General features: G+C 40.7%; 2 protein-coding genes across 3 annotated transcripts in view; both read left to right on the top strand.

Annotated features, from left to right (window-relative positions):
* EPRS1 (glutamyl-prolyl-tRNA synthetase 1) overlaps window positions 1-10,724 on the top strand; it is a 71,583-nt gene extending 60,859 nt beyond the window's left edge. For both annotated transcript variants that reach the window (XM_042925000.1, XM_042925001.1), the window contains 4 exons: window positions 3,353-3,513; window positions 5,884-5,962; window positions 10,199-10,263; window positions 10,361-10,724. In XM_042925000.1, coding sequence (XP_042780934.1) covers window positions 3,353-3,513; window positions 5,884-5,962; window positions 10,199-10,263; window positions 10,361-10,511 — 456 coding nt within the window. In that variant the 3' untranslated portion in view covers window positions 10,512-10,724. The remainder of the gene's footprint in view (window positions 1-3,352; window positions 3,514-5,883; window positions 5,963-10,198; window positions 10,264-10,360) is intronic.
* Window positions 10,725-19,447: 8,723 nt separating this feature from the next.
* SLC30A10 (solute carrier family 30 member 10) overlaps window positions 19,448-21,762 on the top strand; it is a 34,459-nt gene continuing 32,144 nt past the window's right edge. The window contains exon 1 of the mRNA XM_042926217.1: window positions 19,448-19,904. Within this exon, the coding sequence (XP_042782151.1) occupies window positions 19,457-19,904 (448 nt within the window). The 5' untranslated portion in view covers window positions 19,448-19,456. The remainder of the gene's footprint in view (window positions 19,905-21,762) is intronic.

The raw sequence follows: 21,762 nt of genomic DNA, 5'->3' as shown, positions 1-21,762 counted from the left end.
TTCCTTGTCTACAGTTCTCAGGAAAGAAAACAAAGCCCCTGTGTTCCAAACATGATTCCGAAAACTAAGGCACACCAAGAGAGTTCTCCAGTTAGTGAAAAGTATTGATGGCACTTTTTAATGCCATTTTAATCTCCATTTAGTCCTAGGATTCCTGAGAAAAGAAAGTATTTTGAAAGATCTAGATTCATACTCATTTGGTAGTAATTAATTTTATATAGAGAGGCGGTGGGGGTGGTGCGGGATATGTACTGTGAGACTCAGTTGAATAACTGGGGGTACGGTTTGGTGGTGAGACCAGACCCTGCGACCCCCCCACAACTTCCTTAATACCTCTTCCTGTAGTAGGAAAATAGAAAGGGGGAAAATAATGTGAGTGAATTCAGTACTTTTCCTTTTACTGTGTTGGATCATGTTGTGTTGCTATTGAAAAGAAAAACAAGCAAACAGCCTTTTATGAGTAAATTCGTAACTTGTTACTTAGAAAAAAACTATCAACAAAATCTATGCCTCTGCTATGGTTTGGCCTCAGATTATCTTTCTAGCTGTTATTTTTTGTTAACCTCCTTTCATACATCCTTGTCTCTGTTCTCAGACAGTCTCTTTTCCACCTCTATGTCTTTGCTTGTGCTATTTCTTCCACCTCGGTTGTAAAATTTGCTATCATGAAACAATCATAAATTTTTTTAATGTGTTTTGTAATGTTTTAATTTATTTTTGAGAGAGAGAGAGAGAACAACAGAGCACGGGCAGGGGAGGGCCAGAGAGAGAGGGAGACACAGAATCCGAAGCAGGCTCTAGGTTCTGAGCTGTCAGCACAGAGCTCAACGCCGCGGGGCTCGAACCTACGAACCGTGAGATCATGCCCTGAGCTGAAGTCAGACGCTTAACCAGCTGAGCCACCCAGGCACCCCAGACAGTCTCAATTTTGTGACAAGCATGTATAGTACAAAAAATTAATTTTTCCTTCCTGAACCAGTTGAAAGTAAGATTCTAGCCTGATCCCTCTTCACTCTATGAACACAAAATTGGAGAGTTAACATTGATCCATTACCAGTGAGTTTTTGAACCCCATCGAATTTTCTGAGTTGTCCCCTAGTGTCTTTCATAGCAGAAGGATCTGGTTCAAAACTGAGCTACATGTAGTTATCACATCTTGTTAGTCTTTTTTACTCTGGAATAATTCCTTAGGCTTTTCTTTGATTATCACGATCTTGACACAGCACATTCCACGTTCACCTTTTAATCAATTAAATAATACATATTTTTGTTTTTAAAAAAATATTTTTGTGGAGCCATGGTTTCTCATGTCATTCAGTGGATTATAATCTAGTACAATCATTATTTTGAGGCTCAAAGTATCTTTGATACGACTCATAAAATCCCTTAAAGCTGACTTTTGAGCGTTTCCTTGCTGTCTGGTACTAGAATTAGTCGTATCTCACAGAAGCCCTGGTTCTCTGAGCAGAGATGGTATTTTGTGCTGGATGCACTCATCACTTTTGAGCTGTCCCTCTTTCCAGACCTTCTCAGTAGACGGGGCTGCAGACTGGGGATGTGCACACACACACGCACGCACACACACACACACACACACACACACAAATTTACGTCTGTGTTTCTATATCTATGTAATTTGATAACCGGGAGTTCACATTAATACTTTCAATTCCAGTAAAAAAGCAGGACTCATTCTAGTTTTCTCCCATTCCAGGTTTTCACTCCCTTCTCTGACAGTGAAACACCTAGCTCCAGTTATCCTTAATACCTTGATTTATTTGATCAGCCCCTCTGTATGCAACCAGTCTCTCTCTGCCTTTGCCACCCACTCCCCACGTGAATGCCCTTCCCATCCCACAAGGGTGGTGTCACTCCATGCCAGGCTCTTCTCAGGCCCTCTCGCCCCACTCAGGCTCTGACGCCCTGCCCTGGGCTGCCACGGCTCTCCTTGTCCAGTATAGGATCCATCTATTGCTGTTAGTTGTCAGTGTCATTTTAGTTTCCTTTCATCAGGAGTAGTTCATCAGCCTTTCTTTGCCATTCATGAAATGGGCATTTTTGTAAATATAGGTCATTTATTTCATAGAATGTTCTTCAGTTTTGATGAAATCCCTCATTAATTTTTGCCTTCTTTAGTAACGTTCTTCTCTTTTCCAGCTGAGGGTGGTCTCCCACTTCTGATTTTCTGTACTTACTGTCTGTATGCGTGCCTTATTTGCCTGGCAAATGGGAAGCTCCTGGAGGACAGGATCTGTTTTTTATCCCTCTTGTAAATCTCATTACACTCAACACTGTTACACATGCATGTACATTGGGTAAATAAAGGAAAACAATGAAATAATGTCATACTTAGTATACAACAATTTGATGGTGTTCATTATTTTATAAAACAAGTCTTCTCTAAAGGTAAATCATTTTTTCTAGAATAACATTTAAAATTTTCCTGTGGCTTTGATTTGGAGGACTACTAACAGCAAAACCGTATATGTAGAGGTTGCCTAACTTAAATTTGAAAACCCCAAATTAGTTTTAGAGCTCATTTACTCAAAAAAAAAAAAAAAGTTTGAAAAAAACCCTACTGTTTATCAGGTAAGGTACTCTACCCTAAAAATAAGGTTTCCCTGAGCCTTAATCCCCTCCTGGAGCATTCATGAGGGTTGAACGTTCACAGGCTTAAAGTTGCATTTAGTCCTTAAGCGTCTTTGTAAAATCCAAAGGTATTGAATAGGGGAGTAGTTCCCAGAGTGTAGCCCCAGGACCAGCAGTGCCAGCATCACTTGAGAACTTGTGAGAAATATGAATCTTTAGGCCCCATTCCTGGGCCTAGTGTAATAAGAAATTCTGGGGGTAGAGAATTTGCAGTCTCTGCTTTAACAAGCCTTCAGAGATTCTGCTGCACAGTAGAGTGTCCAGACCTGAGACCAACCAGAGTATACCATTGTGCCCCATAAGAGTCCCAGATGTGCCAAGGTATGCTAATCAATGGTTTGGTGGCCTTAGGTTCAAGAAGCCTTCTCGGTTTACCAGCTCGTGCCACACAAATGTAACTTTCTGTGTGTGCTGTCATTTGAGAAGAGTCAAGAATACTGATCTAGACAGCACTACCCTCCTGTTTCTCCATTAAACACTTTATTAGCTCAAAACCACTTGGGCACTACATCTTTTCTTAGGTTCATACGTTCTTTTTGGAGATCACCTTAGTATCTTAGGAATATTGCCTGCTGCCTTTATTTGTTAATGCCTTTGATTTTGGGGTTTTTTATGATTTATGGTAGATAAAGCCATGAAATAATTCTTTATCTTCGAGTGGAGACATGCATGTATCATTTTAACTGTCTTTTTTGTTTTCTAGGGAGTTCCGATCAGACTTGAAGTTGGGCCACGTGATATGAAGAGCCATCAGTTTGTAGCTGTCAGACGAGATACTGGAGAAAAGCTGACATTTGCTGATAATGAGGCTGAGACTAAACTTCAAGCTATTTTGGAAGACATCCATGTGAACCTTTTTACAAAGTTAGTCCTTAGAATTGCTTTTGTTTCTGATCTTGAAATCCTGTTCAGCTTTTGAGAACTTACTGAGGGATTTTTTGAGCGCCCCAACTGGAAGCCATCTTTCTCTCTGAGCTCCCATGGTTCTTCATTTACGTTTCTCTTTGTGTTTTTGACTGGTAGCATGATGATTTTTCCAAGAGCTTTCTGCTTAATAGGTTTGCAGCAGTGGCCTCTCTGTCCCATGGACTAATTGGGGTTAACTTTAGATGCAGGCTTTTATGACATATGAATTTGGGGGATTAAGGCACTGATTGTCACCTGTGTGGGTAGACATTAGCAGCAGCCAGGAAGCTTTAAAAAATACCAGTGCCTAGAACCCTCCCTAGAAATATTAATTTAGTAGGTCTAGAGTGAGCCTGGCAGCTGTAGTATTAAAAGCTCCCCACGTGGTGATGACCTGTGGCCAAGGCTAAGAACCTTTCGGTTGCGATTGTAGGTCCGGGATGAGAGGAAGCTTCAGGGCTGCCCTGACCTGTGGAGAGGGGTCTTCTAGAATCAGGGGTTCCAAGTCAGAGGCACTAGAAGATTGGTGTGTGTGTGTGTGGCACCATATTTTCTCTCCTACCCACCCGAGGCAGAGAGAAAGGCCCACTGCCCCTGGGGATGGAGGTTCAGTTTGGGGGAAGGTAGTGCCTGCATCGTGTTTATTCCTATATCTTCTGATGCCTTGTGCCGGACTCATTAGGCTCCCATAAATCATGCATTTAAGGAAAGAACTAATTTTAGCTGTGGCATTGGTGCTTGCTTACGTTTTTGGGCAAGTGGTTTCATTTCTCTGGGCTTGCTTGCCCTAAAATGGAATGATAATGAGTCTCTTGACTTCAAGGATTTACTTAACCAGCTAATGAATAGTGCATTTGAAGTCCATCTGAACTCAGAACAGGTAATACTGTCAGAGGTGAAAGATCAGAAGGCTGCCCGTCTCTGTTGCTGCCATTTAATGCTGCTGTGCATTTGGGGGTGCCTGGGGGACTCAGTTGGTTAAGTGTCTGACTTTGACTCGGGTTATGATCTCACGGTTTGTGAGTTCGAGCCCCGCATAGGACTCTGATGTCGGTGCAGAGCCTGCCTCAGATTCTCTGTCCCAGTCTCTCTCTGCCCGTCCACTTGAGCGCACGCACTCTCACTCAAAAATAAATAAAACATTAAAAAGTAAGTAAGTAATGTATTTAGGACAGTGGTTCTTTTCTAGGGATTCTCTTCAGAGTCACCTGGGAACTTTGGGAACAGAAAGATACCTGAGCCTGACAGGTTTTAAGATAGATTCTGGTTATCTGTAGTATTAAAGTGTTCTCTGTGTGATTTCAGATGCACACGCCTGGTTGCAAAACTGCTTTAGTGGCTAAAAAGCAGGTTTTTTTCACTGGCATTTTTATTCAGTAAATTTGTTAACAGTGTAGGTTGCATAAAGGTGCACTTTTTTCCCACCTAAGTCTTAAGCCTGGGAAGCGTGTATTCGTTTTTCTCGATCTCATTGGCTGTAACTTACTCACATAAGCTTATCTCAATATGAAGAAGTCCACAGGAGGGGATTTGGTGGAGAGCTAGCAGGCACTGGCACAGAATTCACATGGTCTTAGACCTGAGAGTCAGAAAAGAAGCATATGCTTTCTCTTTCTTTGTCACCACCCATGAGTGGTCCTCATGTATTGTGTGGCTTTGAATGTGGAAGAGAATAAATACTTATTTCCATTTCTAAATGTAGTTTAGAAGTTCTTATAAGGGAGTTATGTAGTATACGATAACCGCTCGAATATTGTGTATTTATTGTTTTTCCTTTTTTAAAACATGCTCATGCCTTTGTGTTCGATTCTTACAATAATCCTATATGGTAGTTAGATTACTTGAGTGTTTTTCCAGTTTTGTGGAAGGGAAAACTAAGACCAAAGAGGTTTAAAAAATGATACAGACTCTCATAGATGGTAGTGGTATAGACAGGAATAGAATGTTGGTTAGTAGAGATTTAATGGCAGTAACAAAAGTAATTAGAGCACCTGGCTGGCTCAGTGGGAGAGCCTGTGACTTGATCTCAGGGTCATGAATTCAAGCCCCATGTTGAAGTGACTTAAATAAATCAAACTTTAAAAAAAAAAAAAGTATTACCTGTTTTTATGCTTGGGAAATTCCCCTTTCATTTAGTGTTAATGGTAATACAATGATGAGTTGACTGAGACTTACTGCGTGTTGCTGTTAGTGACAAAGTGGAGATTCAAATTGAGAAGTTCTCACTTCTAGGTAATTGCTCTTTTGTTAGATTATGCTTATTTTTTAAAGAAAACTTTGTCATATTAGTAAGAAAAAATATATTCTTTTTCAATTATGTTTTGATAGGGCTTCTGAAGACCTTAAGACTCATATGGTCGTGGCTAATACAATGGAAGACTTTCAGAAGATGCTAGATTCTGGGAAGGTAAGAGACTTCTGGAAAGTTTTGAATATAAAATATTTCAGTAATGGTATTTTAAGACTCACTGAATTTATGCATGATATTAATCCCTTTTATAAGGCCAGTCACGCAACAGGATTATATATTACTCCACATTTTATCCTGTTTTCCATTGGCTTTCCTAAAGCATTACAGCATTATATCATTTCTGGATAACACTGTGAACTGATTATGTAAAAACTTTTTCTCTCACTTTAAATACTGGCTAAACAGCATTCATTCTGTATGAATGAGAAAACCATGGGCCAGAGTCTAAATGAATTACCCCGAGCTCTGCAGAGGCAAACTTGGTCCTAAAATTTAGATGTCATTTTGACTAAGTTTAATGCACTTTCTTCTGGATATTTTTGTTCTTATGTATTATTTTTTTTAAGTTTATTTATTTTTAGAGCAAGAGCGGGGGAGGGACAGAGAGACAGGGTGAGAGAGAAACCCAAGCAGTCTTTGCGCTGTCAGCGCAGACCCTGATGCAGGGCTCGAACTCACAAATGGTGAGGTCATGCCCTGAGCCAAAATCGAGTGGGACACTTAACCAACTGAGTCACCCAGGCGCCCCAGGTCATAACCTCTTAATATGTCTTTTATTGCATGAGCTGGGACAATGTGTTAATCTCTCTGGCTCTCAGTTTACTAATCTGTAAATGAGTACAAGATAGATAATCTTAAAATCCCCTTCAGATCCATAATTCTTCAGTAGGTTTCTATTATTCTTGGTTTATTGCCTTTGTGATCTTCCACCTTTCTGGTTTCTGGAAGTTGTCACTTGGTTCAGATTATGTACTTCTTTTTTTTAATTAAAAAAAAATTTTTTTTTAATGTTTGTTTATTTTTGAGAGAAAGAGAGCTGGGGAAAGGGCAGAGAGAGGGAAACACAGAATCCAAAGCAGGCTCTAGGCTCTGAGCTGCCAGCACAGAGCCCGATGCGGGGCTCGAACTCATAAGCTGTGAGATCATGACCTGAGCCGAAGTCGGACGCTTAACCAACTGAGCCACCCAGGAGCCCCTCAGACTACATACTTCCAATAGAAGGCTAAAGATTCAATGTTTATTTTTTCTTTCACTGTAATTTATTTATGATTTTATTTTTATTCCATTAATTACTGAATTTTTAAAATTTCCTTTATTGGGGTGCATGGGTGGGTGGCTCAGTTGGTTAAGCATCTGACTCTTGGTTTCAGCTCAGGTCATGGTCTTACAGTTTGTGAGATTGAGCCCAGCGTCGGGCTCTGCTCTGAGAGTACAGGACCTGCTTGGGATTCTCTCTGTCCCTCTCCTGCTTGCTTTCTCTCTCTGTTTCTCTTAAAATAAACTTAAAAAAAAAATAATAATGTTTCATTTATTATGGAAATATAGTAGTCACTTTTGCAGTCCAGTCTGGTAAAGACATTATGTAAGAGTTAATAAATCAATAGAGTAACTTATCAGTTAATCCATTGCTTTCAAAGAAAGGAATCTCAGCAGATATCAGTAGAGTCATATCTTTTATTCTAATATCAGATTAGAGATTTCAACATCTATTCTAAAGCACAAAGTGGGATGTTAGTTGTATGTCCAAAGAGCACGTAGAGATTAGATTTTGTTTCTTGTATCAGTAGCCAGTTCTGTCCCCCACCTCCCCTCATGTTGGTCACCTTCTGTGTGTTGACTGACCGTCAAGCAACCTTTGAGGCTCTTGTAAATAAAACTGTATTTACTAGGTGGGGAGAAGGAGAAAGGGATCTTTGGAACTTGCATGTAGGTGAAAGTTTGATTTTCTACTCTTTGTTGGTATAAATGAAAAAAAAAATTAGATCTGATTTATAGAACTTCAGTAAATTTTTTCAAAAGTATAATTAAATGAAAAACAAATGTTATTTATGTATAATTTTTTTAGTCTTGATGTATGTTACTAATCTGTTGATCACTATGATTTTTGAGTATTGCTATTTCTCGTCATTAACATTTTCTGCTTCAGAATTCAAGATATACATTGTGGAAAATTGTATCTTTTTAAAGCATATAGAAATAATAAAAAATAAAAGTTAAAAACTTTTCTGTGGTTGAATAAATAGGCTAAAAATATATATTTTCCTTTCATATTAATGAATTATATGCATAAATAGAAATTTCACGTCTTACCACCTACACTTTACTTTGAAGCTACAAAGAATTAAAACATGCATTTTTACAAAATTACCATTTATGAGTTTAAATAACTTCAGTTGAATTTTTCCATACTATGGCATTTTTAAATTTTAAAAATTATTTTAGAAATCCCTTCTCAAGGCTCAGTAATTTTTTCTTAGGGAAAAAGAAAATAAGACCACTTACTGTAGAATTTGTTAAAGTAATGAAAATATAGTTGTGTTGTGGGTTAAAAATAAAAGCAAAATTTTCTAAGAGACCAAATTTAAATTTATAATCCAAAGACCCTCTTTGTAATTAAGTCTTAATATTTTTATCATTGCACAGTGACAGTGGTTCCAAGTTTTCCTCCCATTCTGTTTTTTGTAATGAATTTTAAACAATACTTTTATGAATGTACATTCTTTTCATGCTTTCTGTTTGTACAAATGCTAATGATTTACCAAATTTCAATACAGGGGGGTAACTTTGGGTTATTTCAGCCCTTATATATCTAAGTTTATTTTGCTTCCACTTTCATCGCATAAACAATTTTTATTAAAATGTTTCAAAATTCTTACTAATACCATTCCTTACACCTTCTCTTCACCCACTCATTCCCTCCCACCCCCCCACTACCCTGCCGGGATTTTCCTAGCAAGTTATCACTTCTTTATTGTCTTAAGGCAGATTATCAAAATAACAGTTGATCAATTTTGGGAATTAGGCTAACACATTTTGTTGAATAAGAGACAGATAACTAACTATTCCTTATCCTGCAGAATGTTCACCTGATGAATTACTTGTTCTTTTTATAATTTCCTACTGTTACTTTCACTTTACTTCTTAGAGAAACCTTTTAAAGTATGTTTAACTAAATTCCCAGTGCCTTATAAGGGGTTTGCAAGAGGGTCATGATTTGAGTATGGAATTTGTGGCTCAAAGTAGTTGATCAGAAATTGATGAGGGGGTGCGCCTCGGTGGCTCAGTTGGTTGAGTGTCCGACTTTGGCTCAGGTCATAATCTCGCGGTTCGTGAGTTCAAGCCCTGCATTGAGCTTGGGCTCATTGCTGTTATTGCAGAGCCCTCTTCAGATCCTCTGTCCCCTACTCTCTCTCTGCCCCTCCCCTGGTCACACACACACACACTCCCTCTGTCTCTGTCTCTGTCTCTGTCTCTGTCTCAAAAATAAACATTAAAAAAAAAGTTGATGAGGGAGCTGGATAACTTTCTGTTTTTAAACTAATGTCTGGGGATTGTCCCCATCTTTGATCTCCCCGCTGCTAATCTTGATCTCCAGGAACTTTCTGTAGGATTGTTACATAATTGTTCTTGCATACAAACCTCACTTTGAAGTAGACATGCTATGAAAAGTTTAGGGTTTACAGCTGAGAGAACTCTTAATTCTTGTCTAGTCCAACACGCATTTTACAAAAGAAGATTCAGAGCTAGAGAGTTTCAAATATGCAATGAATTTCAAAATTAGGGTAAAATCCCAGCTCTCTTGATTCTGCCCGTTATTCTGTATGATCTAGAAAAGAAAATTTGAGAAGTTATTTTTTTCTGATACAAATTATTTTTGACTTTGAGTACCCTTGGACTTTAAAAGTGATTCACTTGCCTATCGCAGTATGGCATAAAGCGAGGTTTACCTGATTGTTCATTGTTACCGTTAACGGCAGTTTAAAAATCAGTTTACTATTCGTTATCTCTCCTCTGTCCTACTTGCGGCTGGTCACCTAGGCAGAGCGGGTAGTGTCCGGATGTGAAATGAGAGCAGTACAGTGAGAGGCTGGGCTCAGATCTACCGATCCTTCCTTTCCTCTCTTCAGGCACTGTGTTGTAGCCAGTTTATTTGGACACTGACGTGTATGGCAAAGATGTTTTGTCGTGTTGCTTTACGGTGTATGGGTTTTGGATAGAGGGACAAAAACATTTTCCCATCCCTTACACCTCTGAGCAGAGTTTCTTGCAGGTTTGGAAAGGTACCGTGGCCTGAAACAGCGACCATGGGAGATGTGTCCTTTTTGCTTCAACTCAGGTATTCCTTTTACGGAAGGGAATTCTAAACCCAGAATATTTTTTCTTTTCTATTAGATTGCTCAGATTCCATTCTGTGGGGAAATTGACTGTGAAGACTGGATCAAAAAGACCACTGCTAGGTAAATGTAGTTAACAGACCTTGTGAGCATTGCAGTGAAAAAGAATGGGAATTTAGAGCATAAATGAGTGGAATTCTTAATTTGTTTTTAATTTCAGAGATCAAGATCTTGAACCTGGGGCTCCATCCATGGGAGCTAAAAGCCTTTGCATCCCCTTCACACCGCTCTGTGAGCTGCAGCCGGGAGCCAGATGCGTCTGTGGCAAGAACCCTGCCAAGTTCTATACCTTGTTTGGTCGTAGTTACTAAGGGATAAAGCAAAACTCCTATCTCCAACCCTCCCCACTTTTTAAAAAAATTGATATTAATATCTTCCCAGATATAGACAGTTTTATGATTTTTTAAAATAAAAGTTCTAATAGGAGGTCACATGAGACACAGACCCCTTCTTCTTAGGCCTAAATTAACAGTGGGAAAAAGGCTTTTCTGTAAACAACCCCAGTAATAAATATCATGAATTAATACTGTTTTATGTATTCATTTATTTCTGAAATACATGATTTATGTACCATAGGACGTCCTTACAAAGAGATGAAGAAAATTGGGAACCCAGTCTCCCTCATGTTTCAGACCTCGAACGAGCAGTCCTCTCGTTTCTTGTATGTTGAAGTCCTTCTCTTCCTACACTCCTTCTCCTGAATCTAAAATTGTCCTAAATCTTTCTGTTTAGAAGACAAAACAAAACCACAAATGGACCGAAAAACAAAGAAACCCCATACCTTTCCCGTGAGCTTCTTCCTCCCTCTCGTTACTGCTGGTTTCTGTGGGGTCTTCACCAACAGGCCATGGTTTCTGAAGGAGGCATAACCCCCTCACTTCCGCTGTTTGTTTTGCACCTGTCTGCGCCCGCCCTGCCTCCGCCCCACCGCCATTTTCCCTGCGACCCCTAATGCCACTTCTGACCCAAGCTAACGTCTCAGTCTCTTGTCTTCCCATATCACTCTGCTGCGTTTCTGCTGCTATAAAACATTTCTTTTTTTTACTAAAATTACTCCTATGACTTGCCCTCCCACTCTGATTCTTCTTCTTCGTTCTTCCCTAGGCAATTCCTAGGCCAAACTTCTGTACCTGGCCCTTTTCTGGTGCTGCCTAGTCTACCTCCTCTAATCCCATGGTTTCAGAGAACACGAACAGGATGACTGCAGCCAACATTCGTTCTCTAGGTCTGAGCTCTAGACCTTATTCCAACTGCATCCTCAGGCCTCTCGAATGTTCCCATCATATTTTCAGGCTATTTGTCCCAAAACCCTCGTTTCACCGTCCACTCCCAGACCTGCTCTTCCTACAGTATTTCCTGCTAAAGGGCTTCACATTTCCAAAGTGTACCTGGTAACCTAAACCAGAACCGGAGTCATCTTAGCCTCTCCAACACACCGTCTGCTGTGTTCATTTGGCCAGCACAACATCCCGCCATTCCCACTCGTGTCTCCTGGGTCTCCCCTTTCGCAGATGCCTCTACTGCCTCATGTCTGTTAACCTCTGACGTCAGTTACTTACACTGGCCTCCGGAGTTTTGTCTCAGGCGGGCCCCACATTGCCACAGTTGTTTTCTTCCTTAACGTACAACGTACCAAGATGTCTCTCTTCCCCTTAAAAGGCTTTTCAGGGCTCACCATCAGTAACAGAATAAAATATTAATGCTATAGCCAAGTCTGGTTCAGCCTATCTGACCAGTCTCTCCTCTTCAACCAATCCAGCAAAGTCCTTTGCAACCTAACCATTTGGGGTTTCTTGTGAACAATGCGCCATTTCCCATCTCTGTCTCTGTCCCTTTGCCTGGAATGCCTTTTACTCATTTCTAGTCAACTAGGTAAATCTCTCTGGGGCTCCATTCCAAAACACTTTCCCACGTTGTAGTAATAAATACACCAATATAAGGAATAAGCTTCAAAAGGACTTGAATTTTGAATCATGTTTTGAAGGATAAGTAGAATTTTATTATTTTTTTTCTGGGTGAATTTGTTTTATTTTTTCAAAGAAATAATTTTGCTTATTGAAAAGTCATACATACTCATTGCTAAGAAAGAAAATATAAATTAAAATAAGACCATAAAAGTCAATTGGTAATTCTAAAACCCAGATAAATTACTATTTGAGTATTGCATATTTACATGTCTAAGATTACTAGGCATACCATTTATAATGGGTTTTTTTTAATTCTAATTTTATTTTTTAAATTCACATCCAAGTTAGCATATAGTGCAACAATGATTTCAGGAGTAGATGCCTTAGTGCCCCTTACCCATTTAGCCCATCCCCCCTCCCTCAACCCCTCCATTAACCCTCTGTTTGTTCTCCATTTAAGAGTCTCTTACGTTTTTGTCCCCCTCCCTGTTTTTGTATTATTTTTGCTTCCCTTCCCTTACATCCATCTGTTTTGTATCTTGAAGTCCTCATATGAGTGAAGTCCTATGATACTTGTCTTTCTCTGACTAATTTCGCTTAACATAATACCCTCTAGTTCCATCCATGTAGTTGCAAATGGCAAGATTTCATTCTTTTTGATTGCCGAGTAATACTCCATTGTATATATACACACCACATCTTTATCCATTCATCCATCGATGGACATTTGGGCTCTTTCCATACTTTGGCTATTGTTGATAGTGCTGCTATAAACATTGGGGTGCTTGTGCCCCTTCGAAACAGCACACCTGTATCCCTTGGATAAATACCTAGTAGTGCAATTGTAGGGTCGTAGGTTCTATTTTTAATATGTCATTTGCAAACATCTTCTCCCATTCTGTCGGTTGCCTTTTAGTTTGTTGATTTTTTCCTTCGCTGTGCAGAAGCTTTTTATTTTGATGAGGTCCCCATAGTTCATTTTTGCTTTTGTTTCTCTTGCCTCCGGAGACACGTTGAGTTAGAAGTTGCTGTGGCCATGATCAAAGAGGTTTTTGCCTGCTTTCTCCTCGAGTATCTTGATGGCTTCCTGTCTTACATTCAGGTCTTAAATCCATTTTGAGTGTATTTTTGTGTATGATGTAAGAAAGTGATCCGGTTTCATTTTTCCGCATGTCGCTCTCCAGTTTTCCCGGCACCACTTGCTGAAGAGACTGTCTTTGTTTTATTGGATATTCTTTCCTGCTTTGTCAAAGATTAGTTGGCCATACGTTTGTGACTCCATTTCTGGGTTCTCTATTCTGTTCCATTGATCTGAGTGTCTGTTCTTGTGCCAAGGATAAGTAGAATTTTAATACATAGAAAAGGAAGGACATTCCAGGCAGAGGGAACAGCATATGCAAAACCTCATGGTTTTGGTATATGCTATGTGTGAGAACACAGCAAAACTGTTATTAAGTTGGTAGGAAATTATCAAAGCAGATTAAATATAGCATATCTTCAAGACTGATGTTTTGAGTATGTATTCATATAGATGAATGAGATAAATACATAAGCCACATTTCTGTCAGAATCAATTTCTTATTAAGCTATGGCAATACAGAATGCTTTATCTTGTTTTTCTACCTTTAGTAGCTGTGTAAACCACCTATTCATTTATAAAATGGAGAGACGTCTAATAGCTTCACCAGAGTTACTCTACCTTATAAAGTACTTAGAACAATGCCTAACACACACTAAAAAATAATAGCTAATGTTAGTTAATGACCTTACAGAGTCAACTGGAAGTTGCTCCTAATTTGTAGCTTTAATTAACAATAATTACTTTAGCCTCTGATTTTTTTGTCCTGCAAACATAAATGCTTTAAAACACAAGGTTTTTTTTAGTGGATCCATGACAAAAGCCTGAAAAGTAGATCAGAAACTAATAACCACATTTTGTCCCATAGCCCAAGGCCATTTTGGAGGAAGTGGCAATCATCGGAGCAAAGACAAACCCCAGGCTATTTTTTGAAGCTTCAGATGAGTAGAACTAATCACAGAAAAGCTTGAAGTTTGCTGCTTTAAAGGTATTCACTATTTAAAGGAACCTCCAAATAATTATGTTGAGGAAGGAATCCTTCCTCCAAAATCTGCTTGTGATAAATTGCTTTCTTTCTCAAACTGAGGTTCAACTAAAATACCAAAACTTTTTCAAACATCTGAAGAGTGGTGGTGCTTTTCAAGAGGGTGCTAAACCTGAATCCAAGTGATATCCTTTAAGAAATGATCAGTATTTTACTTGCAGATGACAGCCATTAATTAGATACATGACCAACAGTCACAAAAGTGATCGTGTGCCTTGTGTTTGTTCCAACAAGAAGAAAACAAATAGGTCAAGGTATATTATTGCTGGCTGTGCTCACTAGGACCTGCTAGTGTATATTATAGGATAGCAATTTCTAGGTTCATCCATGGCTGTTCAAAATAGTTCCTAATGCCAGTAAATCATTTGACACCTTCATGAAAATTAGTAACAGCAACTTCTCTGGCCTGCTGCTGGGGAGGCTTTGAGGCTTGAGATCAGCAACAAGCAGAGAGAAGGCATTTTGACTGGAGAGTCTGTGCCTGTCCCCCTACTTGGTATCTGATTGTAGTTATAAATATTAGTCATCTGTCATAAAGCTGTGGTTTTCAGGGGTTGTCAGGAGCATCAGAAGTTTGGGGAGGCGGCTACCGCTACCAAATCTTCGGCCTTTTGCTTGTTACTTTCGCCGCGTCTAGAAAACTCCAGCCATTTATTTAATAAATTTGAGCGCCTGCTTTGTGCAAAGTGCCTAAGCAGACAGCAGCGAGTAGAGCCAAACGTGAGTTTTCCTCTTCTTGGCTCTATCTCCTTGAAGTTATCTAGTTCGGCTGCAAAAGCAGGCAATGGAGTGGACAGGGAGGTGGAGCAGGGAACTGGGGCTGAGCACTGTGAAGAGGGGGCCATTGCCTCGGTGACCCTCACGGAGACATGGCGGGATCATCCCTGCCCGCAGCAGCGTGCTGACAACAACCCCTGTACTCAAGATGATAATAGCTGGAGAGTGAGGTCCACCCGATCCTGCCACACCTCAGGCTTGAAATCACAGAGACAAACACATTCCCCTGGCTCAGCAGGTGATGTGAAAACGGTGCCTCCGTTTCACTTTACTGGAGGATTCAAGAGTTTGAAACATCCGTAGTGCTGAAATGATACAAAACTGTTTTAAAGGAGTCTCATGTAATGGGGATATCTCACAATATATTTTAGTTATGTTCCCGAAAGCAAACTTTGTGACTGGGAAGATTGTGTTGAATGAGCGAGGAGCTTGGGGGATATACAGGCTGGTGACGGTGCTAACAACAGAATTATGTGGTAAAAATGTCATTATACTGTATTTCCCTCATTTATTCATTCTCTCACTCTCCTGGACAATTATTTCCTTCCTTCCTTCCTTCCTTCCTTCCTTCCTTCCTTCCTTCCTTCCTTCCTTCCTTCCTTTATTTTTCCCCTCAATTTTTCCAGATTACCCCTTTCTGACTTCGAGTTGGTCATCTCGATTTCGATTTCATCAAGAAGATAGAGACAATAAGAATAGACCCACCAGGGGCGCCTGGGGGGCTCAGTTGGATAAGTGTTAGACTTTGGCTCAGGTCATGATCTCACAGTTTGTGGGTTCGAGCCCCGCATTGGGCTCTGTGCTGACAGCTCAGAGCCTAGAGCCTGCTTTGGATTCTGTGTCTCCCTCTCTCTCTGTTCCTCCCCCACTCATGCTCTGTCTCTCAAAAATAAATATTAAAAATTTTTTTTTAATAAAAAAAAAAAAAAATGGACCCACCAGGATCTCCCGCCACTGCATCTACCCTCTTGTGTGGGTACATGCTGTCATCTTCCCCAACTTGTCGATTCCCTTATCCCTTTAGCCTTAAAATAAAGCTATCTGTACTTGCCAGCTCCTGTTTCCCTTGTCTGTTCTGAACCCACTTCATTTGCCCTCTTGTTCAGGCCACCAGTGGCGTCTGTAATGTGAAATACGAGCCATCACTTCCAGTCCTCCTCCCGTTTACTCTCAGCGTTTGGCCCGGCTGATTCCTCCTCTTCTTTGAAACACATTCTTCCTTGGCCTTGAGAATACTATACCTCCCATTTTCCCTTCCGCCTCTCTGGTCCTTCTCTCTCATCTCTTAGCATTGTCTTCTCTTTACAATTTTCTCTCATTTCCCTGGTTGACCTCCTGCAGTATATTGTCAGCATTCAAGTTCATATATTCCCAGCCTTTCAGCCTGGCTGTCTAATAGATACACCAAACAATGTCATTTCTGCTCCTTGCTCCCCTGCACCCCCAATCCTATAGCTGTCACCTTTGTCCTACTTCCATCTCACTTGCAACTTCAGGCCACAGCCCTAATGTCACCTTGACTGTTCTCTTTCATACCTCTCATCCAATTGCCCAGCAAATGCTATTGGCTCTAACGACCCTGAGATCGAGACCTGAGCCGAAATCGAGAGTCGGATCCTTAATAGACTTGAACCACCCAGGCGCCCCCATCCTAACCATTTTTAAGTGTATGCTTCAGTGTTAAGTATATTTGCATTTTGGGGTAGCCAATTAGCAGAACTTTTCCATCTCACAGAATTGAAGCTATATTCATTAAACAACTCCCTCATGTCCCCCTCCCCCCAGCCCCTGCAACCACCATTCTAACTTTTTGTTTCTATGAATTTGACTGCCTTCGATAGCTCATAAAAGTGGAATCCTTCAATATTTGTCTTTTTGTGCCTGACTTATTTCACGTAGCTTGGTGTCCGCAAGGCCCATCTATATAGTAACGTGTTAGAATTCCCTTCATTTTTAAGGTGGAATAATATTCCATTGTATGTATACATATGTGCACACACACACACCCACACCACATTTTATCCTTTCATCTGTCAATGGACACGTAGCCTGCTTCCATCTCTTGGCTGCTGGGAGTGGTGCTGTTATGATGCACAGACGCTGCTTTCAATTCCTTCGGTTTTATAACCAGGAAGTAGACTTACTGGATCAAACAGCAATTCTATTTTTCATTTTTTGAGGAACTGGCATACTATTTCTCATAGTGACCACACCGTTTAAAATTTCCTAGTAATTTTTCAACAAAGGGCCTTGTGCTTTCATTTGGTACCCAAGCCCATGGATTACCGGTTCTGCCTGGGTCTTCCCACTTCCCACGTGGTCCAAGTCACCGGCCTTTTGTTTAGATTATTGCCACAGTCTCCTAACAGGTTCCTCGGCTTTCATGTCATCTCAACCCAGGATCCAAAGATTCTTTTAAAACGTGAATTCGGTCTTGTCATTGTTCAGCTCTCCCATCTCAGGATACTACATGATCCTCCCCCTGCCCCCCACCATTGCTTCTCAGACCCCACATCCCGTTTGTCTCCCTCAGTCACTCCTCTCCAACCACACTGAGCTCCTTCCCTGCTCCTTGAACTTCCCATGCTCTCTGCTTCCTCTGCCTAAGAAAGGACTGCTTTCAGGCATCTTCATGGCTCAGTCTCTTCCTTCCTTTATTTCTTTTTTTTTTTTTTTTACAGCCCACCCACGTCCCCCGTTCAGATCTTACTCAAGAACATCTCAGTCAATTCTTCCCTGACCACTTTATTTAAAATAACACCCCCACCCCTATATCAACACTGTATCCCTCTTCTCTGCTTCATTTGTCTCCATTATCCTTATTACCATCTGACATTCAGTAGATTTTATGATTAATTTGTTAATCTCCCTCCCCCACTAGAATGTAAGCTTCATGAGGGCAGAGACTTTCCTCTGTTTTATTCACTGCCGTCTCCCCAGAGTCTAGAACCATGTGTGACATGTAGGAACTTAGTATCTGTTGCGTGAATGGACGAGTGAGGTAGTCTTAGTGCAGTAATTTTCATAATCTCATTCAAAGTCCCAATGTTAGAGTATCAGCTGACCAGGAGATTATTTCTGAGATGCTGAGGAAATTACTAGGGCTGCATCTAAGTTGTCAGTGTTTTCCAGATGAAAAAAAAAAAACCAATATGGTGTGTATATAAATAGAAAGATGCATTAAAAGGAATTGGCTCATGCGATGGCGGAGGCTGAGAAGTCCCAAGATCTGCAAGGTGAGTCGGCAAGCCCAAGGACCAGGGGACTCACTGGAGCAGGTCCAGTGAAAGACCACAGGCTCGAGACTGAGGATGAGCTGATGTAGGGGTTTAAGCCTGAAGGCAGGAGAAAGCCAAGTGTTCCCACTTGAAGGCAGTCGCAGGACCAATTCTCTCTTACTTGTAGGGGGGAAGTTCTGTTGATTCCTTCCAGTGAATGCACGAGGCTCTTCTACATCAGAGAAGGGCGATCTGTGGCACTCAGTCTACCAATTGGAATACCAATCTCATGCCGGAATGATGTTTGACCAAATGTCTGAGCACCTGGTGGCCCAGTCAAACGGACACATAAAATTAACCATCGCAGTCAGACTTTTTTAATTCAGAAAAGATTGGGTATAGTAATTTTAATCTGCGTTCCTCTATAGGATTGACTGTAGAGAGTCTACTCAAAACAATAGAGGCCGCTACTGTTTTAGATATTCGGGACCTGGAAAATCGTTATGATTTATAAGTGACACATTGATAAGATTAAAAACAAAAAAATTTGCTTGCATCAGCTAAATTGAGTTATTCTAATTTAGCTTTCTTCCTGAAGCTAACTGGGATCATGGCTTTAGCTCCTTCGGCTTAACGGTGTTTTATCTTTTCTGAACATGAGGAATGTTTTTCTTGTCTTATTTGTGGAGAATGCTTGGAAGTAGGGTGCCTGTTATTCCGGATTAGTGGACACGACAGTAGAAAAATCACCCTAGCCTCTTTGGCTTTGACTTCTTGTAGCTCTGATCTGTGGATTAGAGACCCCTAGAATGTTCCTTGTTCCATGTGGTTAACAGAATTCATATTTTTTACCCACCAGGCAGACAAGACCTGATTGTTTATGACAAAAGGCTTGACCCACCACAGTAGCTATTGCACACACCGAGGCTGGAAAGGCCAAAGCCACAGATGAACTTCTGCCCGATTCAAAGATCCGGAGGCTCCTGGCTTTTGTGCATAAACACACAATGAATGAAAGAAGCCCCTCAAGTCTGCATCGGACGCCCGTGCCTTCACTTTCCGTAAGTCCCAGCTCACGTGACATCTCTTGCTTAATTGCCCTTTAAACTGTTTTATGGCTTTATAGCAGCCTATAAAAGGTGATTTCCAAATATGACAAGTGCTGCAAGGCTGAAGGGGAGAGTTACCCTTCCCAAGAGAGGGGTGAGGAGCTGCCCGAGAGCGGGGTGCCATGGGGCGATACTCGGGAAGAAGCTTCCGGTTAGTCCTCCTGTGCGCGGTGAGCGTCCTCCTGTTCGTGATGGAGCTGGTGATCGCCAACATAGGCAACTCCCTCTCCCTGGCCTCCGATGCCTTCGCCGTCCTCTCCCACTTTGTTTCCATGATCATCGCCTGGCTTGGCGTGAGGGCCAGCAGGATAAAACGGCACAGGAAGAGCACTTTCGGCTTTCTCCGGGCAGATGTGGTGGGAGCGTTTGGCAACTCCATTTTTGCCGTGGCTCTGATGTTCAGCATCCTGGTGGAAGCTGTCAAAAGGTATATCGATCCCCAGAAGACAGAGGAGCCACTGCTGGTTCTCAGTGCTGGAGTTATTGGCCTCTTCTTCAGTGTCCTTAACTATGTCACCTTGGACTGCTGTTACTGCACGGCACACAGGCCCCAGGGAGACACTGAAACAGGTAAATAGCTCCTTAGATGTTATAGCAGATGTGGTCGGCCTCGTGGCTGGTGCCGTCTGCGGGGGCCTCTGACGGTGCTTTTGAGACAGGCCCAGCTCGTTTGGTCGGCCTCGTGTCCATGACTTCACAAAAGATCTTTCTCAAAGGAGTTGCTTCCAGGCCAAATTTGCTGGTGAGCTGGGTGGCCACAAGCCGCTTTCATCTTGGGGGCTTTAATTTTTAGTCACCAGGAATGAAAAGTGTTCAGAGAGGTAGACAGGGAGTAAAGGTACTGAGCAGGGCCATGAAGGGAGCAATTTGAAAGAAAGTGGATGTGGCATTGAAAACAGTCTCCTTTAATAAGTGGCCAGATGCGACACGGCTGTGTTTGAATTTAAAAATAATATTTTAGAGTCCCCATAAAATATGTTTAAGAAAATACTGGGCCCTCTAACCAGCTGATATCAAGCAAAGCGTCAAACAAGTGTCTTGGCTGACAAATTCATAGGACTATATACTGGAAGAATTTACAGAAAATGGGGAGAGAAAAAATAAAGGAGATGATCTAGTGAACTTAGTTCTTTTTAAGATGGAAATATTTGGACTTATTGTATGCATCCATTCTATTTGACAAAAAGAAAAACTATTTACACATGAAACTTTTGGAAGGGCTTAAGAGTGGGTACCACTCATTGGGCCATCTGTCAAAAAATGGAGTTAAATCTTGGGAGAGAGCAGTTGACTCTAAAGCAATGAATCCAAATGATAAATCATTAGATGAAAATGTTTCTTTATTCCTACAGTAGGAATTAAACATATATATAAAGAGCTTCTTGCAGAAGAGAGAAATTTCCAGTGCTTTTTAAAAGAGTCCCATAGCATGAACAGACCAGATTCAAATCATGGCTTTACCACAGGGCAGCATTCGAGTTAGCTCAGCTAGCCTGTCTGCCCACAGGTAATATGAAAGTAGGAAGCACCAAGTGATCCTGAGTGTTTAGCACTTAACAGGCACTTGGTAAAGAGTAACTTGTTTTTTAAAAAAATCACAATGCATGGGGCGCCTGGGCGGCTCAGTTGGTTAAACTCTCAGTTTTGGCTCAGGTCATGGTTTGTGAGATCAAGCCCTGTGTTGGGCTCCGTGCAGACAGTGTGGAACCTGCTTGGGAATCAATCTCTCTCTCTCTCTCTCTCTCTCTCTCTCTCTCTCTCTCCCTCTCTCTCTTTCTCTCTGCCCTTCTTCCACTCTCTCTCACTCAAGATAAATAAACTTAGAAAAAAATCACAATGTAAGCTTTTGAATTATGTAATAATCCAGTATTATTGAATTCTAATTGCTCATCTGGATTTGAAGAAATTTTAAGATTTTCCTTATTTGATGCTGATCAGTTTTCTCTGGGTTTGGATTTTTCATTTTATTCCTTCTGCCTTTGCTCCCAGTGTAAATTATGTCCACTAGGTCCAGTCTTTTATGCTATCTCTGTCTAAATTTCCCGATTAGTAGAATGTATGTTATGAGAGCACCTATAGTATGTATTAAGGATAAAAGGGAACAAAGAAGAAAATAGAACCTATATCTTTATTCAATTTAATGAATTAGTTAAAACCTTATCCTTTTAAAAAGACAATTAGTTAATTTGAGACCCTAAGCCTTGTTTACATCAGTCATCATGTAGAAATTATTACTTGAGACTCCAGATTATAAAATTCACATATCTGATGTAAGAAAAATATATTTCTTATTGCTAAGTATAATTTTAAGGCAAGGAAGTGGATTTCAAACAAATGGTTAGTTTCAGCTTTGGAAGTGTCATCATCACTAAACTTACCATTGTGTTTCAGACATATGGTATATTTTAGGCAAAAATATACATACAAT

This window comes from Panthera leo, chromosome F3 (genome assembly GCF_018350215.1).
Source record: "Panthera leo isolate Ple1 chromosome F3, P.leo_Ple1_pat1.1, whole genome shotgun sequence".
Lineage (NCBI taxonomy): Eukaryota > Metazoa > Chordata > Mammalia > Carnivora > Felidae > Panthera > Panthera leo.
Note: the sequence above shows the minus strand (reverse complement) of the source record. Positions and strands in the feature narration are given on the sequence as shown.